Source organism: Mastacembelus armatus, chromosome 5 (genome assembly GCF_900324485.2).
Source record: "Mastacembelus armatus chromosome 5, fMasArm1.2, whole genome shotgun sequence".
In the NCBI taxonomy this organism is placed as follows: domain Eukaryota; kingdom Metazoa; phylum Chordata; class Actinopteri; order Synbranchiformes; family Mastacembelidae; genus Mastacembelus; species Mastacembelus armatus.
The window spans coordinates 5057896-5077632 of record NC_046637.1 but is presented as its reverse complement, the minus strand read 5'-3'; the positions used below and the strand labels follow the sequence as shown (position 1 = coordinate 5077632).

General features: G+C 41.8%; 1 protein-coding gene across 1 annotated transcript in view; it reads right to left on the bottom strand.

Moving 5' to 3' along the window:
- Positions 1 to 19737, bottom strand: part of chd5 (chromodomain helicase DNA binding protein 5) — a 34025-nt gene that overhangs the window by 3719 nt on the left and 10569 nt on the right. Inside the window, exons 3-38 of the mRNA XM_026307814.1 lie at positions 18580 to 18798; positions 18209 to 18327; positions 17405 to 17646; positions 17210 to 17322; positions 16898 to 17024; positions 16416 to 16582; positions 15927 to 16145; positions 15172 to 15378; positions 14688 to 14899; positions 13990 to 14121; positions 13670 to 13778; positions 13197 to 13388; positions 12776 to 12976; positions 12404 to 12541; positions 12022 to 12143; positions 11720 to 11893; positions 11248 to 11389; positions 10896 to 11027; positions 10536 to 10653; positions 10316 to 10440; positions 9934 to 10180; positions 9307 to 9479; positions 8822 to 8996; positions 7318 to 7383; positions 7054 to 7142; positions 6085 to 6218; positions 5046 to 5190; positions 4333 to 4492; positions 4131 to 4210; positions 3730 to 3910; positions 3549 to 3638; positions 3256 to 3408; positions 2648 to 2756; positions 2280 to 2412; positions 1945 to 2140; positions 762 to 925 (exon numbers count right to left, since the gene is read on the bottom strand). Coding sequence (XP_026163599.1) covers positions 762 to 925; positions 1945 to 2140; positions 2280 to 2412; positions 2648 to 2756; positions 3256 to 3408; positions 3549 to 3638; positions 3730 to 3910; positions 4131 to 4210; positions 4333 to 4492; positions 5046 to 5190; positions 6085 to 6218; positions 7054 to 7142; positions 7318 to 7383; positions 8822 to 8996; positions 9307 to 9479; positions 9934 to 10180; positions 10316 to 10440; positions 10536 to 10653; positions 10896 to 11027; positions 11248 to 11389; positions 11720 to 11893; positions 12022 to 12143; positions 12404 to 12541; positions 12776 to 12976; positions 13197 to 13388; positions 13670 to 13778; positions 13990 to 14121; positions 14688 to 14899; positions 15172 to 15378; positions 15927 to 16145; positions 16416 to 16582; positions 16898 to 17024; positions 17210 to 17322; positions 17405 to 17646; positions 18209 to 18327; positions 18580 to 18798 — 5505 coding nt within the window. The remainder of the gene's footprint in view (positions 1 to 761; positions 926 to 1944; positions 2141 to 2279; positions 2413 to 2647; positions 2757 to 3255; positions 3409 to 3548; positions 3639 to 3729; positions 3911 to 4130; positions 4211 to 4332; positions 4493 to 5045; positions 5191 to 6084; positions 6219 to 7053; positions 7143 to 7317; positions 7384 to 8821; positions 8997 to 9306; positions 9480 to 9933; positions 10181 to 10315; positions 10441 to 10535; positions 10654 to 10895; positions 11028 to 11247; positions 11390 to 11719; positions 11894 to 12021; positions 12144 to 12403; positions 12542 to 12775; positions 12977 to 13196; positions 13389 to 13669; positions 13779 to 13989; positions 14122 to 14687; positions 14900 to 15171; positions 15379 to 15926; positions 16146 to 16415; positions 16583 to 16897; positions 17025 to 17209; positions 17323 to 17404; positions 17647 to 18208; positions 18328 to 18579; positions 18799 to 19737) is intronic.

Below are 19737 nucleotides of genomic sequence, written 5' to 3'. Positions count from 1 at the left end.
CAGGACCAGTCCCACTGCTGGGCTGAAGTGATCTCTTGTATAAGAGAGAATAAAACACGCACATTCAACTCTGGTGAACAGGTGCAGGAGAGATGAAAGTAATGAGACAATACAGGCTTTGTTAAATCCTCTGGGACTAAAACATGGAGCTCAGTACAGAAAGTAAACAACTACTTTTTTTCACATTACACTTGGGGATACTCTTCCATGGGGGATTAGTGAGTCTCCACAGGCTGCAGAAGGTATAATGTGGTTGCTGAGTCGTGACTACAGAACACTTCAAAGTTTTCAGGACACAGCCTTTTTTTCCTAAATTTGTTGAGCCTGCTGTCACATTTCAGTCAGTCTTGTTTTCACCCATACGAGCCACCAGCCTCCACTGCATACAACAGCATGTACAATCTAAAGGACACCAGGACTGGCCAATTCTGGTCCTCGGGGACCACTGTCCTGCTTGTCTTCCAAGTATCCCTGCCCCACCTACTGCTGCTCACATGGATCATGTGTGTTCAGTCAATCAGAAGTTGGAACATATCATCTCAGATATGGGCAGAAGTGGGGAAAGACAAAGAATTGGTATATAGTTGAAAGAGAAGTGGGGCAGTGTGTCCTGGGGACCAGAATTGCCCAGGCCTGGTAAAAACAAATGCCACAGACCTAAAATTGACCTAAAACTGATTAAAGCAAATAAGTTCAGTTAACTACACTTTAATTATTTCCTGAAGCCATCTGACCTTCTCGATTGTCTCGTCTTGTCTCACCTGCTGCTGAGGAGGTTCGCTGCCTCGGCTGGTGAGGCGGCTCAGGATGCTCCTCTCAGACATCTGTAGTCGAGCCGACACTGGCGGGATCCTCGACAGCATGTTGGGCAGTCGTGTCACATCTGCTTTCATGTCACTCAGAAGTTCCTCCAGCTGGTTCAACACTGTAAGAGCACAAAGCCAGACAGCATATCAGAAAGTGTGGTGTCACTGGTGTCAGCAGCAGAGAAACTCAGAAGTCCAAGTCAAGTCTGAAGTCTCTATAGTTGAGATGAGCGCTCCATCATCTGCTACAGGCCGTCCAGACTTCTTCAAAAACTGCACTAACATATCTAAGGAATTCAAAGCAGGTATTGCATTGTCATGGCTCCTCTATCTATGAAATAAATAAAGCTTGTTTGTAAATCCCAAATCTGGAGTCCAAGTCAAATATCAAGTCACTGTGTGTGTGTGAAAACAATTAAGTAAGAGTGTGAATCTGCGTGACAAAGCTTTGGAAAACCTTGTGCAAAATGAGTCTGAACAAGACTAAACCATTAAAAAAGCTAATTAATGGTGTGATCCAGGCCCTTAAATGAACAACTGCCAAGAACTAAATGCCATAAAATGTTTCATTTGCAGATAAATCCATAAAGGTTACAGGGAACAACATTTTGAAATTATATCATTTTTACGCCTTAATTTTATACCGACTTTGGTCTTGGCCACTTCCCAACCCTTCAGCCTACTAATCACTGTAAGCATGTTTTGACATTAAGTCAAATTAAGAAAAATGAAGCCGCTGTGTCAAACAGGGTTAGGAGCTCTACACACTGTGGTGTGAAACAGCTCTGTGCACTTCATGTTGCAGCCTCTTTGGGGTCTAATTGGCTGGATACTGTAAACCTGTTTCCAACTGAAATCATCTGATTTTAAGCAACTAATACTAGAGTGAAGGGCGAGGCAGGTCAACTGGCCCAGGATTAAAAAAAGAACGTTATTTTACAAAAACAAGAAGTTGTTTTGGCTTAGGAACAGGTTGGAAAAACACCAGAAGAAAAAAACATGACCACTAATTTCAAATGTTTTTTTTTAAGAGAAAAAGTGAAACACTAACAACTGTAGATATGAATTTAATTGATGTTTCTTGAAGAACCTGACTGTGCACACAACATAGCACACTGTGAAATATTAGGCTGCAGACCTTTATGCAACACTGCATTGGCAGGCTTGTTCCCAGCCAGAGACTCTTTGGACAGGTGCTGGTGGGACTCTGCCAGACATTCCACCTCAGCGAATCGAGCGTTGAGAGCCATGGCCGGGTGACTGGGATCCTGGGTCATATTCAGGTACGCTGCTCGCCTCAGCTGCTCCTCAATCACCAGAGCCTGTTCCAGTAGCTACAGACAGAGAGCGAGTATGAAACGCAGTGAGATGGACATACAGTTTGAGAGACAGTGTATTTCAAGTTGCATTCAGGTGTAACAGATCCTTTAATCCTTGAATTACTACTTTTAATTATAAAGACTTCAGGATTGCCTTAAAGCGGCGAGCAAGGAACTTGTTCTTCATCTCTAGGTAGTTGCCTTTATGCATCTCAGTCTTGAAGGGTTCATTTAGAATAGCATAACGTGGGTCATTCTGAATGTCCTGCCAGCGAGCGTAGCCGTGTCTGAGATAGACTCCTAGTCAAGGAAATAAATGTGAGAAGACACAAAAAAAAAAAAAAAATCTAAATTCTTCAAAATAAACCAACAAAGATAGTTTTTGTTTTTGGAAAGCACAGTTTTATATCACTCCTCACAGTTCGCTAATATCAGCCCTTCAACTGCAGCGCCCCAGGTTATAAATAATGACATTAGTTTGCCAGATGCTGAGCTTCCCACTCTACATCTGGAAAAGGATACGTTACAATCCCAGCCAACAGCCAGTAGTCATGGCGACGGTGCCAGATGTCATGCATCTTTCCAGAGGACAGAGCCGCTTGCTCTTCAGTTTGCCACAGGGTGTGCAACTCTGACGGCATAAATATAAAAACAGACACTTAAAAAAATACAAAGTGATAGTCAAGATGTTCGAAAGACTTAGTGAGAAGACATTAACAACACAAACACAAAGAGTGATAACAAAACAAAGCGGCTTAATTATGGCCCCTGTCGCCTGGTAGTGAAGCACTGGAGCACAAACTGAGGAAGTATTAAGCCAAGTCTGGCACATGCAGTTCTTCTTGTTCCAATGGATCTGGACAGTCTACAGGTGGAGACAGCTGACTCCCTTGGCTGAATATCAGACACTCAAAAACACCACTTGGTGACATCTTTGTTACACTATTTTCAGTGGTATTCAATTAGGGAGTGTCTTTGTGAAGTCATGGAATCAAAATAGTTTTATTTCAAGGTCTTTCAGCTGTGAGACAGAAAATCCAAACATTTATCAGAGAAATCAGCACAAATGCCACTGCGCCATTGTGGCAGTGGTTTTATTATTCGCTGCCTATTCATTCATTCATTCATACCTGTAAAACCTCCATCAGCAATATTAAACATGAACTTGGCCTTGAATCCGTTTTTGTCCTCCCTTCTGCTCTCATCCATCTCGTCCAAAGTGTCTTTGTCTCCATTTAATCGACCGTCTAATGCAGCTTCACTCCTTACATCATCTGTAACAGCTACATAAAATGACAGAACAGTTGCTTAAAAGAAATATCTATATAACGGATTATCTTTAAAGACTACTTAGCTTTCTGAAAAAGAGTTAATGCACCATTGTATTGTACCTTTTTCATTTCAAGATTCATTGTGTGTATACCTGGCTTATTTTCCTTGTCTTCAGTTTTTGCTAGAGGAGAATCATTATCCCTTTTTTCTGACGACGTCTCCTTCTCTTTGCAGGCCTCCACTGAGGATACAAGAAATAAAAAAATAATCAATTAAGCAAAGCACAACCTTGCAAAAGAGTAGGATTTGCAGCACACAAGTCATCCACTCACTTTTAGGTGAGGTTTGACTGGATGACAGCGCTGTGTGTTTTGGGTTGGCAGATGGCTCTGTCTTTGTGGAGGGTGACTCGGTTCTGTCCCTCTCGTCTCCTCTTTTCTCCTCTGAGCTGGCCTTGCTCTCTTCACTGTCAGCTACCTTCTCAGGTACAGATGCTGGCTCTGTATTGGAAATCTGCCAAAGTAAAAACAGAAAAGGTAACAGGAGGAGAAAAGAGGAAAGTTGGTAGAAGGCAAAGAAGTTAAAAGGTGTCTTGAGTTTGACAGAAGCTTTTACTGAGCAAGATAAGATGAAATGATAAAATGAGTTATGGTTAAGGTGAAATGAACCACGAGCTGAAGAAGAACAAAAGGAAAATACAAGTGATGTGTAGTGGGAGAGAAATAGGACTCACTTCATGCTCTGACAGTTTCTTGCTATCTTGCTCTGTGGTCTCCTTGTCCTCAGTGGTACCCAAGAGAGACTCTGTCTTCTCTACAGTCCAGAAAACAACAACAACAACAACTCAAACTTTCTTTTGATCCATAACTATTTCGGAGCATGAATGTTGCTTTACAGTTGGAGGAAAGCAAAACTTGTTCAAGGCAGGCGCTGACCTGGTGGGACAGGGGTGCCGGGTTGTGTGGCGACAGGACTGGCTGGAACTGGGGTGTTGGGATCAGACGAGACGCTCTCAGTCAGTTTCTTCAACTCCATTCCGATGGGAATCAGATCTGGAGAACTCAGCTTCCCATTTACATGTTCAAACTCTTGTACCTATAAAGAAGAGATCAGCTCTGTAATAACTGAACGAAGATGGCTGATGTTCCTTGAGTAAGGATTCAGGAAAAGATTATTATAAAGTGCGTGTGTGAACAGAATCAGTTTCATTGTAATTTGTCTGTGACCTAATGCACCAACGCTTCTTAAATTCAAACTCTGCCTTAGTCAAATAACTGAAAGACAGAAATATTTGGGAACTATTCTCACTGTAAATCAAGTGTTTCAGTCATTTTTTAGCAAAAATTATTTTAAATATTTTCTGATTCAGGATGAAAAGATGATTTGCTGTTTTTCTTCTATATCACTATAATCTCAATATTTTAGGATATTTGGATAACAAAAACAAGACATGATGTCACTCTTGGCTCTGAAACATATCTTTCTTTTAAACTTGTGAAACTTTTTATTTTCACAGGTTTGTACATTTAAAAAGCTAACAAAATATCTGCATTTGCCTCTGCCTGAACAGTTTGACCTACTTCTTCCAGTCTCACAGAGTTGGTATTCTGCGTTGAAGCTGTTTTTTGCTTGAATAACCAGTAGCTACCTTCTTCCTGACAAGGGACATGACACCGATCCTGGTGAGAACATGCTGACGAGACAGTCCCTCACGTGGGACTCCATCAGCGAAGGTCTCTGCTCCATCTGCCCCAGGCTCACAAAGATGTCTCATGAACAGGGACACGTAGGCCCTGATGAAGAAAAAAATGCCTTTCTATAGTGTTACCAGCACTAACACCAGGTTTTAAATGCTATTAACAACTGGGGAGGAAGTAATGCTTGACAAAGCAGTATCAGTAGTAGAAACACTTGTAGTATTTGCAGCAGAGGTAGTACTAGCACTAACAGAATTAGAATGAGGACATATAGAGACATGATATTATTAGTGAGCATAGTTGTAAGGAAAAGCCAGAAATTTATCTCCCACACTTACAAATACCTTTGTAACCTATTTCAGTATTTTCAGGCAGATTACATTTAAATATGAGTCATTTTAACCCAACAAAGTATTGACTTTATGTTGGATACAGTCTTTCTCTATTTTCTCACTTTTCTATTCTTGGCAGCGGGAAAAATAATACGTTTAATTGTGACATTGCCAATGGTTGTAGTACTGTACCAACAATTACACTAATGTTAGTAGTAACTGCCATGGTACTTGTAGCATTAGTAGTAGCACCAGAGGTAGTACTGGTAGTTGTATTTGCAATATTAGCTGTAATTATAGTCGGAGGAATCATAGCTGTAGAAAATGCAGGGGTAGTAGTGTTTCACTTCAGAAATAACGAAAACAACTCAAGGCAGCTCCCATATTGAATATTTATTTATGTAATGTTTGACTCTGGTTTCTACATTACAACCCTGAGAGCGGCAAGGCCGACCTTCACGACACTGATAAGAGCGTTCTGGAGCTTTGCCCTGGGCTGCCCAGCTAAATGTGAGAAGTTGATAAAATAGCCTGGAGGTGCCTCCTAACTTCATGGCAGGCAAGCAGCCCTTAACTAAAAACTAAACTGAGTGAAGAGAATTACAGTCAGTCAGTAATCAGATAACACTTCTTTGTGTATCACAGTGTAGAGCTTTACCTGAACTCACGCTCACTCTTCCCTCTCAGGTCTCTAACCAGCCAATGGGAGTTGAAAGCGTCCTGAGGGGGCATGCCCCAGCGCATGATTGCATTGAGGAAGGCTTTCCTCTGGCGAGCGTTGAACCCCAAAACCTTTTAATTAGAAGAAACAGCTTTAGAGAGAAAATGGTGTAAACTGAAAAGATGCAGGGTATCAAGTCAAAAAGTCAGAATAGTCAGAAGTGAGCAGCAGAGAAGCAGCACAAACTGAACAGCTTCAGAAACACCCTGGTGAAACAAATTGATTTCTTAGGAATATTATTCTCACAGGCAAGCTGTACTGAGCTACGCAGTGTAACACAATACAGTACATTCTTCTGCTTGCTGTCTGTTTTACACTATAATAACAACGTGCTTCTAGTTCTGTCCTTGTTTGCCCATTCCAGTGAGTCAGAACGCTGCTATAGAGCAGTGATGCTTTGTCATGGTCCTCCCTCAGTTGGTTGCGGCTCCTAATGTTGTCCCTTTATTCCCAAAACAGTGGTAAAAAGTAACTAAACACATTTGCTCAAGTACCACACTTAAAATTGTGAGGTATATGTATTTTACAAATATTATACTGTTTTTACTCCACTGCATTTTTTTGATCATTTTAGTTACTTTTAACATATGAATGCAAATTTCAGTCAAATCAAATGAATATATTGATGCTTATGTATGAATGGAACTATATAAAATTGTTAAATTAACTCCACATATACCATCAAAGTTTACAGTTATGCCATGAGTGTTTTATACTCTGATATTTCAACTTTTATCTCAATGAAGTATGTGAGTACTTACTGCAGCACTGCTATTAAACACAGAAGTACACAGAATGAAGTAATAGCTTCAAAAAATGTTATTAATTTCTACAAACAAAGCATGTACCTCCATTTTAAGATGCATTAAGATATACTCTGAAGTATCTGCAAGCTGTAATTTTTACCTCAATACTGCCCCCAACTCGTGCCAGTAATGGTGGCAGAGGTTTGTCTTTCTCGCTCTTCAGCTGCCGACGGGACTGTCTGCGCCCACCTACAGAAATTTAAATACTGTTTCTCCCTTTGTAGCATAGTACAATGATCAAAGTGACATCTTTTAAACAAATAACTTCTAACTGTCTCCTCTAAAACAGATGTACTGCATCCTCAAACCAAAACAACACAACAGTTTTTTTTTGTTTGTTTTTTTTTTTTTTTTTGCTACCTACCTTCAGGCCTCTCCTCGAAATCTTCGTCCTCGTCCTCGGACCCCACAGAGTACTCCGACTGATTGTCTGAAAGATCATCCTGCCATTCTGAGCCACACATCAAAGAAAAAACAGTACATTGCATTCGCTTCTGTTGGTGGCCACCTGAGGGCGCCATGGCACTGCAGATTACTACAGACCACTACAGCTGCTCATGCACACACTGTACCACTTGTGTCCTCTGGAAGTGAGGTGAGAGTTGAATACTCTGGCAGATAATCACTTTAAACTTTGAGAGTACTCTAAACTGTGATGGGTTTGAAAATCTTTACACTCTCATAGTCAACACTGTTGGACTGTGCCAATCAGGAACTTAAAGCCACTTTAAAAGTACAACTAAATTACTCTTGAACTATTACAAAGAAGTACTTGAAAACCCAGTGAGAAAACTATATAAATGCATGGGATAGAAGCAAGCTTTAGGCCGGTATAATAAACTCTTTAGAGGATTTAATGAAGGTCAACAGCTCTTGTTGAGACTTACAGCCTAAGAGGATTTAATAAACAAGCTGCTTAATTTCTGTGCTACTCTTGTCTGAACTGACACACCAAAATTAGTGCCAAGATAAATGTCACCTTGTTAACTCATTAATGACCCCAAGCTCGTGCAGATGTGGCAGCTCAGACGGGGGCTTGATTAACGCTGTCTCATTTGACGTTATCATACTTTTACTGTGTCAGCAATGTCGTGTCCTGTAAATACAGTAACTTAGACCCAGTGAATGTGCTTAAATCTTGGCAGCAGATTGATGCTTCAGATTTAAGTGACATCTTCAAAGCTCCAGTACAAAAGTCTCACGTTTGTTTAAAATCCATGAACAAGTTTCTACCAAGGAGAAACTACTCAAAATAAGACCTGTCTTCAGTTCATGCTCAGCTCAGAGAAATAGCTTCAGCAGAACAGAAAGTGTTAATCATTAGCGTAATCGATTTGCTGTTATTTGTTTGATCATGTGTGTCTTCATAATGGGCAACAGCTCCCAGAATGCCAATTCAAAACATAACATTTAGTATTGACTGCTGAAGGCAATAATACACCTTGTAACTGCAGGAAAATCATTTGAAGAAGACAAGAAACACAGCCATACAATAAACCCCAATCAGAAGTCCATTGAGTTGTTTATTTAGAAAATTATGTCTCTATTTTCTTAATCATGTTTCTATTCTCAGGGTGCCACCTGTCCACCATTTAGCTGCCTAACAATCCGAAAAGCTTGTGTTTTCCACTCTGCAGGCTGTGTGCTGTAGTGCATTTCTGCTCAAAGTAAAATATGGACAGAAATCCCAAATCCAACATGTAAAATGAAGAGTGGCGATAAGAGAACATTGCTGCTGCTTCGAAAATGTCACCAATCAATACTGTTGCACGCTAATCTTAAAGATTAAGACTTTAGAAATGAATTCTGGTGAAGCCATAGGTCAAAAAAACAAATGCAGACATGTGAATCCTGCTGACAGAGCCTACCTTGGTCCTCCTGGGTTGTATCATTGTAGTTGACTTGTTTCCGGATGCGTTTGCCTTTTCCCAGGTTGCGAGCTAAATCCTCCTGCTGCTGTTCGTAGTGGTGGCGGAGGAGTTTTTCCCAGTAGTCTGGATCCACGTTCTCCTCCTGCTTGATGATCTCTCGCTCCACCTCCTCCTGAAAGTAAACACACAGATATACAGTACACGTTAGTAAATGCCAGAGGCCTGTACAAATCCAATCTTAACGCTAAAAGCTTACAGGTTTTAAATGATGCATAATAACAAAATGCTGCTCGCATAGAATGTATTCAGACATTTGTATGAAAGTTTTGCATTTCTGAAAACAATACCTTTGTTGCAGTGTATTGATCTGGTCTATAGAGTCAAATAACCGTAGCATAAAGGACATCTGCAGGTGAACACATTAGTGGTCTCTTTTTCATGCGTGATACATCAGGGTAAAATAAACACATGTTTATTCTCACCTCTCCATCCTCTTCTTTCACAACATACTGAGCCACCTTGAAAGAACTCAGGTACTCGTTCATGTTCTGAATCTCTGTGTCTTCAGTGGCATCCTGGCTGCGGTCGAGCAGCTTCGAGATAGCGTCATCATCATAGTGAATCACGTTGCCCTCTTCACCATCTTTGTTGTCACCTGTTGATAAGAAGCTCTTAGTTAATGACTGAAAGCAGCTGAAGGTATGTTCACACGTCTTCGCCTACAAAAAACGTTTAAACCGTTTATACAACTATAAAGATTCGCTGGCATTTCTGACATTTGCTTCCCAAACTTTGATTCGAAGGCACGACAATGAGAATGCTTTTTAAAGACAAGACTATATTTGTTCCAGCACAAAGAGGAGCATGAGCAAATATCCTTTCTGCATTTGAAAGTGAAGAGGTATATACACAAATGTACTATTGAAAACACAACAAATAAGGAAACATCAAAATGTCTCCAGAGGTATTTGAAAATGATACAGGAGTTTTAAAATCATGTTTGGAGTTTTTCTGGGTTGACTGTAGAATCATCAACAAACCAAAACTATCAACGAAGATGCTTGGTGTTGAATCGTCTTAGGGAGAGGAAAATTGAGCCACTGACATACCCATGGTTCGTGCTGCCTCCATTTCATCTTTGAAAAGCTCCTCTGTGCCAAACTTGAGGATGTCGTCCAATTCCTGTTTGGACATGGAGCCAGTTTTGGAGCCCAGGCCAGGCCGCACCACCAGGTGGGTCAGCATCATCTTTCTCTTTGCCACCTGAGTGATTCGCTCCTCCACTGAGCCTCGCGTCACAAAACGATAGATCATAACCTTTTTGTTTTGGCCTATACGGTGGGCTCTGCTGAAAGCCTGGGAGGATGGAGAGACGTAGGAGAACAGTGACAGGGATGACATACGAGTGAACAGCTCAACAGGAAGTGGTTAAGCTCATTAATTCACATATTGCAACAAACATCCATCATGTATTCTGTGAGAAATCAGTACTTGGATGTCATTGTGCGGGTTCCAGTCAGAGTCGTAGATTATAACAGTGTCTGCACTTGCAAGGTTGATGCCAAGACCTCCAGCTCGCGTTGAAAGCAAGAAGCAGAACTGCTGAGCGCCTGGTGCTATGACAAAAACCAAAGCAGAGTTGGTTTGGATGTGTGAATATGTGAGAACACATCCACACAAACTCACCCAGATTCTGGAAGAACAAACTCACCATTGAAGCGGTCAATGGCCTCCTGCCTTAGTCCTCCAGTGATTCCTCCATCAATACGTTCATATTTATAACCCTCAAACTCCAGAAAATCCTCAAGGAGATCCAGCATCTTTGTCATCTATAAGACAAGATGTGAGTATTAAAAGTTTATGTGTTGTGTGTCATGTTAATTCGAATTTTTAAAAACAAGAAAATTGAACACTAAAAAAATATCTGTAATATCAGCTGATTTACCATCTACAATTGACACTGACATTGGAAAGGCTAAAATATGGATGACTGGATTTTCAGCGTTTCATGGCCACTGATCAATAAAAGCTATGGCTTCCAGCTCAACCACAATATTTATTTGACTATTACTTGAGAGAAAATGAGAACTCGGTGTCCTTCATCTTTGAGTTTCTTCAGCATTTTCTGCAGCAGAGTCAGCTTTCCTGAGGACTTAACCAGTAGGTTGCCATCATAAGAACCATTGGGTAATACAGGAGCTTCCTGCAAACACAAAAACACATTTCAGACCCCAATTAGAGAAATATATGAATATATGCATGTCTCCAAACCAGGAGGCAAGGGCTAGAACTTTCTGGGTAGAGAATGATATACAGCCCTGGTGTCTTTGAACAAACACTCTAACTATGATGACTATTCTTTTATTTAGACATATTCAGTCCTGAAAATAGCTTTTCAAACAGACTTTGATTTGCTGTCTCACCACAGCAGCCACAGGGAACAGGTAGGGATGGTTGCAGCACTTCTTCAGGTCCATCATAATGTTTAGCAGCGACACTTGATTCCCTCCACCTTTGGAGTTTAGAGCCTCAAAATTTCGGGTCAAAATAAACTTGTAATATTTCCTAAAGATCAGAGGAGAGAGGTCAGAGCCACGATCAGTGACGAAGGTACGATGCTAAGTGCAATACTTCTTTCATTCACATGGTGTAATTATTGCAAATGAATGTAAAACATTATTTGCCAAAATATTAATAACTTCAAACCGTACAATATTATAGAATTTATCTTTTGCTGTTATATAGTTCTTAGGGTGTGTGGCGATCATTGGAGCTCCCCTTATTTTATTTAAAATATTCTGTATATAAGAGCTGAGTTTTCTGAAATGCACACACACCAGAGACAATCAGTGACTAATGCAACTATGATCCCAAATATTCTATTCCAGGACATACTTCTGCATGGGGCTGAGCTCCACTCTGACAATCAGCTCTGTTTTTGCAGGCATGTTCTTGAAGACATCAGCTTTCAGTCTCCTGAGCATGTGAGGGCCCAGCAGGTCGTGGAGCTTCTTGATCTGGTCCTCTTTAGAGATATCAGCAAACTCTTCCAGGAAGCCTTCCAGGTTACTATACACATCACAGGTCACACAAAGAAGAAATCAATCAGTGAAGTGCAAAAAAGACTTTTCTGACTTTCATAGTTTTGATAACTATCAGTATTGAAAGAAAATGCAGAAAGACAGGACAGGATTTACTTGAAGCGATCTGGGGTGAGGAAATTAAGCAGGTGGAACAACTCCTCCAGGTTGTTCTGAAGAGGTGTCCCAGTCAGCAGCAGTTTGTAGTAGATCTTATACCCGTTAAGAATTCTGAAAAACTGAAAAAGAACACATTGGACAAGATATGAGGAAAGCATGTCCCCAAAAAAAGAGCTGCAATGATGAATGCACTGTAAAACTCAATTTGGCAACAGGAACTACATGCAGAAACTCAAAAATCTCAAGTCACCTCAAAGGCGTTTTCAACTTTCTATTAGAATCTTAGATGAAGTTTGTGGACAAACATTTTGTATTTTTGCTTTTAACCTCCAACAAAGTCTATTAACTGCTGCTATCAGTGCCAGAAATCCTGTTGTACCTTTGACTGGTTGTTCTTCAGTCTGTGAGCCTCATCTACCACCAGGCAGGCCCAGGTGATGGAGCCCAGAATGGCCTGATCTATAGTGATCAGCTCGTAGGACGTCAGCAACACGTGGAACTTGATAGGAGTGTCTTTCTACAAGGACAAGACCAAAGAACATAACAAGAGTAATTCAAATGTTGACTAATGTAGAACCACAGAGTAGAGGACAAATGATTTAGTGTTGTTCTGTTTGCTGTGACATTGGGTGAATATAAAGGAATTACTAGGATAAATTCAGAGTCAGGTAGAATGACAACCTAAACAAGGTATTTAAAAACACTATTTGACCCAAATGTGTTGTGGAACAGCTGGGTGAGCGTGGCGTACCTTCATGCGAAAAACTTTGCGCCCTGATTTCACTGCATTGTCTTCAAAGGTGAACTCATTCTCCCTGATGATCGCCCTGCTGTCTTTGTCCCCTGTGTACGTGACCACGTAGAAATCTGGAGCCCACATCTCAAACTCCCTTTCCCAGTTAATGATGGTGGAGAGCGGTGCACTCACCAGGAAAGGACCCTTGGAGTGGCCCTGAGAGTGGAGAGAAGCAAAACAGGCCTAGAGCTACTCTCACATCACAGACACAATATGCTGTAGCTTTTATCATTTACTTTTCTCATTAGCCAATAAGATTCAGTCTGGGTCTAAATCTGCATTAGTATTTCAGGGGTGGGCCTTTTACATTGCACTCAGTGAACCAAAATGTGATGTTATGTAATATCAGCATAACATGACATCCTCCCTCTCTTACCTCCTTATAGAGTGAATAGAGAAACACTATTGTCTGTACTGTCTTTCCCAGGCCCATCTCATCAGCCAGGATTGTGTCTGTGCCCTGAGCCCAGGAGAACCTCAGCCAGTTCAGGCCCTCCAGCTGGTATGGGTGCAGTGTTCCTCCAGTGGCATTAATGTACCATGGCTGGTGCTCAAATTTGATGGTTGGCTGGTAATACAGGATATTATTAGTTTATGTTCAAAGGTTAGAGTCAGCAACATGAGCAACATCTATCCCAGTATAAATAGGAATTATATCTATAGCAGAAGAATAAAAGCATAGAAAGTTCATCATGCAAAGTAATAACATTCACTGCATTACTTGAGAGATTTACTGTGGAAGGCTGCTGCATATACAATCAATGACAATACAGTCTTGTATTCCCTAAAAGAACAGAGAATCTAAGACAACTCAGGTCCTCTGTGATGCATCTAAACATTGACACTTACATCAATGATGGGGGCATCAGGAGGGACCTCCCTCTTTGGATGGTCTTCTTTGAGTTTCTTTCCTTTCCGCACAACCAGGGGGCGCTGGTCCTCCCCTAGAATTTGCTCCCTGAGAAATAATTGCATCAACACGATCAGCCAAAAAGCTCAAGCAGGGGCATCACAGATAGAGTGGGGCAGAAGGAAAACACCGGCAGATGTCTTTGTTTATTTTTGTGTGCCAGGGATTTCCTCGTCATCCCCACTGTCACCTCCACACTAGTAAGAACAACTATAGAAACAGCCAGAGTTCAGACAACTTCAGCATCCTGTTAACCAACCTGTGGTCCCAGTAAAAGGCTTTATGAGTCTCGTACTCTGGGATGTCAAAATCATCCACCTCCCAGGTGCACTGGTCGTAGGGCAGGTCTCTCCACTTGATCAGATAATGCACATCTCCATCCTTATCAAAACTAAAAATAAACAAAAACAGAAAACAGGGACATAAGACAAATTTAATTTGTAAATGAGATATTATATAAAACTAATTAAATGAAAGTCATTTTTTCCTTCTAGCAGTAGTAGCTGAAAAGAGACTGACACTTTAAATATATGATTTAATTCCAGAGCATATATCGTATGGTCAAACTTGATGATCATACTGAATGTATAGTGAATCTATTTCAAGCACATCTCTGTACATATGAGTGACAAGCACAGGTCTGAAAATATATATAAATGAACCTCTTGGTTTTCTGTTTAGAGAGAACCGTGTTCGGCTCTTTCCATGAATCTATTGCCTTGAATCTTTGTGCTTTCAAAAATGCAGCATCTCTCATAATCAGAAATCTTCTGTGCTCTGAAGCATAATCTTTATCTATAGAGTGAGAGCAAGTAAAAAAGCAAGATGTCAGTGAGCATAAACCAAGTGAGTGAGCACCAGCTTATCACCAATAATGTCAGGTCAAGATGTCTGATTTCTTAAGATTAAAAATGTTCAGGGCCAGATGTAAGAATCTGTGTAACTGGGAGCAGCTACCTGTGATTGAGTATCCGGTGGATAATCATCCACTCCGGTTTAATGCCGTAGCGGTAGAAGCGCTCCTCCATCACAGCATACTGGGGGTCTTTGCTCTTCCTCTTCTCGCTGTTGAGCTCCTCCTCTCCAGAGCCATAGTCATACGGTGGAGGCTCGTCCATATCGTTCTTACGCTGGTAGTTCCGATACATGACTGTGTGATATAGCTCCAACTGTACAGCGACACAACACAAGAATTAATTCTGCTTGGTTTTATTCAGAACCAGCTCTGGCCTCTGGCAAAAGGTGGTTTATATTTTTTATAAGAATGTAATGTGTAGTCCAGCCATGGTGACATTGAGAGAAATGTGCATATATTTCTTAAAGAGTGACATCTAGCATCATTTTATCTTAAACTCCAAAAGATGGTTTAAGGAGCATGTAGTTCCTGTTGCCAAAGAGCAGAAGTGTTCATTTGATACTGGACCGTCTCCTGGTATCTCACCTGCAGTTCGCTGACCCAGGAGCAGTGCCAGTACGAAAGGCCAGCCCACTTTACAAAGAACTCCCTCTCTGGGTGCCCCTTGAGTGGAGGCTTGGTCAGTGGATCATTTGGTTTGCCATCAGGGCCTGCAGGCAGCTCAGCTGGCAACGGGGGCTCTCCCCACGTCCAGTGCAGAATCTTTTGTACTTTACCTTTCAGCGGTGGGCACTAAGAGAAAGCGGAGAGGTGCTGTGTCAGAACACATATATACACAGTTGTGGATGTCAGGGGGAACAAAGTGAAAGTAGGGGCAGGTAGAGGAGGTATAAGAAACAAAATAAGGCCCTACACATCAATATTCAGAATCATAGCTACACTATATAGTTCATTTTCATTAAAATGCAGTGTGAGTAATGGGATGAGTCAGAGTGCTAGCTTAAAATAATGTCCTTTTTATATATTTAGCAACCAAACTTCACAAAGCATCACAAGCGTTAAGCTGACACTTCAGTTTGTCTCTCACTGTTTCATATAGACTTCTTTCACCATAGATCCTTTGTGCTGAAATACACACTTATTTTCTACAGTTTGGTCCTTAGCTTCAGTTCCACCTTAAGTGCCCCTTAAGAGTGTGCCCCATTCCCTCAAAGTGCATGCCAGAAAAGTGACATTGCAATCACAAATAAAGTTAGAGGTATTTTTCCTTTTTAAATTTTATGAAAAAAATCATATTACAAAGTGCTTGGACTGTGTGTCTGTGTGCAGCCTCAGCTCACCATGCAGCGAGGACACAACCACTCCCCGTTGGGTATCTCAGGGAGAGGCGGGTTGAGGCAGTGGATGTGGTAGGATGATGGGCAGGTGTCACAACACAGCAGCTCTCCTCCATCTTTACACACTCTGCAAAACTCCATGTGGTCATCCTCTTCTTCACCCGCAGCCTCCTCCTCATCCTCCTCCTCATCTTTGGCCTCCCACTGGATTCCCTCCTTCTCCTGAGCGGCGTGTTTAGCACAAATGGTTGTAGCAGAAGTTAAACACTGCAAGTTCATCCACCATTTTTGTTTGTAGAACAAAACTGACCCACATTATAACACATCATAAAATATATTATTTACAATCTTTACATAGCTTTGAAGACAATGACAACCACAAGACTGCATGAGTTGTCTTGCCCTGTCTGCATTATCATCTTTGCACAATAGATGTTTAGAAGCATAAAGCTATAGAGTATAAAGTATTTCTGAACTAGCTAACCCACTCACACAGTGTGGACAGCTCCACTTGCCCTCAGGGGCTTTCTCCAGCTCAGGGTCCAGACAGACCAAGTGGTAGGCTCGGGGACAGGTGTCACACAGGATGATCTCTCCACCCTGCTGGCAAACCTCACAATAGTCCTGGTGGTCTGTCTCATAGCCATCACCATCCTCCTCTGGAGAAGGTACAGGAAGAAGTAAACAGGGGAAATCCCCACACAGAGAAAGCCACTTGAATGCAGCTGCTCATTTATCAAGCACATAAGATTATTTAATCATTATACTAAGTGGCATCTAAATGGGAATAAGGACACTCACTGCTGAGACAGAGCATTCAGACAAAATTTCCTAAATAAATAAAGCAAAAAAAAAAAAACATTTAATTTCCTTGTTACCCATAATCAAACTGTTTGGTTCTGAAGGATTTCAATGGGATTTAGGAAGGAAAAACACACACCGCAGGGCATGGTGAGTGTAGACAGTAAACATACTTTTTCTTTTTTTCCGCCCACGTCGGGCCTTCTTCTTGGTGGCAGCCCCCAAGGTATCAGAAAGCACAGAGGCACTGTGGATGCTGATGTCATCAAAGTCTGACTCCTCCAGGAAGTCCTCCTCGCTCTGGAAATGCATACACACAAACTAAAGAGCTCGCAGCTACACAAGGAATTAAAATACACTGACTTTGACAGTAAGTGCAGTAAACAGTCTGGTCGCTTTGATGTCATTTAAAATATACACTAGCAGGGAAGCTGAGAGGATGAATGAGCTGAGAGAAGACAGCACCGCAGAAAAACAAGACATACCGAGGATGCTTTCTTCTTCTTCCCACTTTGGCCCGACTTGGATTTGGTCTTCTTCGGCTTCGGTTTCTTCTTCACCTCCTTCACAGTCTTGCTTTTCTTTCTAACTCCTGGTCCTGAGACACAGAGATCCAAATGTTAACTGGAGTGGTATTATTTCTAAAAATATGTGTTCTGCCACGGTTCCCTGGGCCTTACCCTTTCCCTCTTTGGTTTTGGCTTTTTTGACCGGCCCCAGCTGAGAGCTCAGTTGGCTGCTGCTGACAGATGTTGGCTGCGTCACCGTAACCGTTTCCACAGCGGCAGCTACAGCAGCGGCCACAGCGGTGGCAGATGCGCCTTTGAACGGGTTGTTGGCACTGAACTCTCGCCACTTGGCCCCTAACACTGTCATCATCTTTGACATGGGAATCTTCGGGTTCTTCTTGGCAATGAGGGGCCTGAGAAAAACCAGAGGGGGAGCAGACAACAACAGCAGCCTTATTATGTCACCCTTCATTCCTGTTGATGGAATTTCTACTTTCCCTGGCACTGGGGGGAACTGGGTCTTGATTTGCTGAAACCCCACTGCCCCTTAAGTTTTGTTTTCCCTGCTTAGCTGTGTGTATGTCATGTTTGTGATTTGTCAGGCAACAGCCTGAGGTTTGGCATGTTGGCCTGTGAAAGATAGTGGGTCAGAGCACCGAGTCCCAGAGTCTCCCGGCTGTCACAGGCATCCAGTAAGCAGCTGACTACTCACAGGGGGCACTGCAGGAGCTCATGCTCCACTTTGTCAGAGCAGAGGCTTAGCCGAGCCAGACAGCCCCAGGTGAGACAGACTCTTTATACCAACAGCCGAGCTTTCTAGCTCAAACAAAAAGAGCAGTGTTTGCTCGTCATACCACTCTCTCGACTCGCTGTGGAGTTTCTGTTGGAAGTCTCTCAGTGAGGGACAATCTAAGGAAAGAGAAACAGAGCAGTTTAGCACAGAATGGTAATCCAGACACAAAATTAGATGCTTGCCTGAGGAACTGGCTGAAAGCCTTGTAGTTGGTGATGGTTTTATAGTCGTCCTCAGTGAAGCCATACTGAACATCTTCAAGACCCCACTCCTGCATCAACTGGCTGGATGATTTGGGCTCCTGGGGACATAAGATAAAACAATCAACACACATTTTTCCAAATGATGTTTAATAAGATACTGGTGTTAATAAATAATTTCCCATCTGCACCACCTTTAAAGATGTTCTGCTTAAAGCGTCAAACAAATGGGCTTTTTTTGATTGTTGGATCCTTGCAAAGAATTTGGACATTGGACTGTTTCTTTAAGGAACCATAACTTTTTTTTACCTTGGGGTATGTGAAATAAAATGTATTGTTGTCCATTGACTTACTTTCATACTCCCATCATCGTCGTCATCATCATCGTCTTCCTCATCTCTCTTCTTCTTCCTGGGCTTTTTCTCTTTTTTCTCTCTTGGCTTCTTCTTCTTCTTCTTGGTGGGGCCGTACATGCTGCTCTCACTCTCAGAACCTATTTCGGGACGTTCCCGTTCCTCCTCCACCTCTGAGGTCTCCTCCAGGTCACTGTCAACTCTTGCCTGGATTCCCCCCTGAGGCAAGGACACATAAACATTGTGCACTTGAACAAATAAATGAACGCTGTTGTTTTTGTCAATCAATAGCAGGACACCATTTTGAAATCTATTCAACATTCACTGATAAAAATGGGTTTAATATACAGTACATGTATTTAAGATACACTTTGACAAAATCTCCACCAAGCAGTGTTTCTTTGATGTAGTCAAGCTCTCCTGCCAAACAGATACTGTTACACCTGTAAACTGGCAGAATCTCAAACTCAGGACCTGACTGTGCCTGACTGAATCTAGCATCAAAGCCAAATTCCTGGGCCCCAAATGTGGCATGGCAAAGCAAACCCATCGGCAGCGAACAGCTATCTTCTGAGACACAATGTAAAGTCTAGTGGTAGAGAAGGGGGAATAATTAAATAATAAAACTCAGTGATAGGGTAAGACAGCATGGCAGTCCTACAGAGCCCTCCTGCGACAAAAACATATGCTATAAGTGTAAGGCACGATAGATAAATACTCCTGTTTGACTGCATTTACATCATCTATGCTAACCATGATTTCAAAGTATTACTGATTTACTAACAGGCTAATTATTTTGCCTTTCATGAAATATATGGTTAGGCTACGTAAAAGTTAGAGGTAAGCTGACAAGGAGTCAAGTCAGAAGCATTTTTCCCTTTAACATGTGCATCAGCGACAAACTAAACCAAGAAAGAGAACACCTCAGGCGGTGCAGCCAATCATAGCACAGAGCTGATCTGCATCCTGCCTGTTTAATACGCGACATCTGGAAGGCGATATGGATTTAACAGTTAACAGGTGCTGTTTGTGTGATAAAGAGTCTTGTATATATGAACAAATTCACTGGTGCGTCTTCATGATATTATGTGTGTGTGACTAAGAGAGAGAGAGGGAGAGGGAGAAGTAACTGGTGTGTCTCTCATGCACCTCTCACCA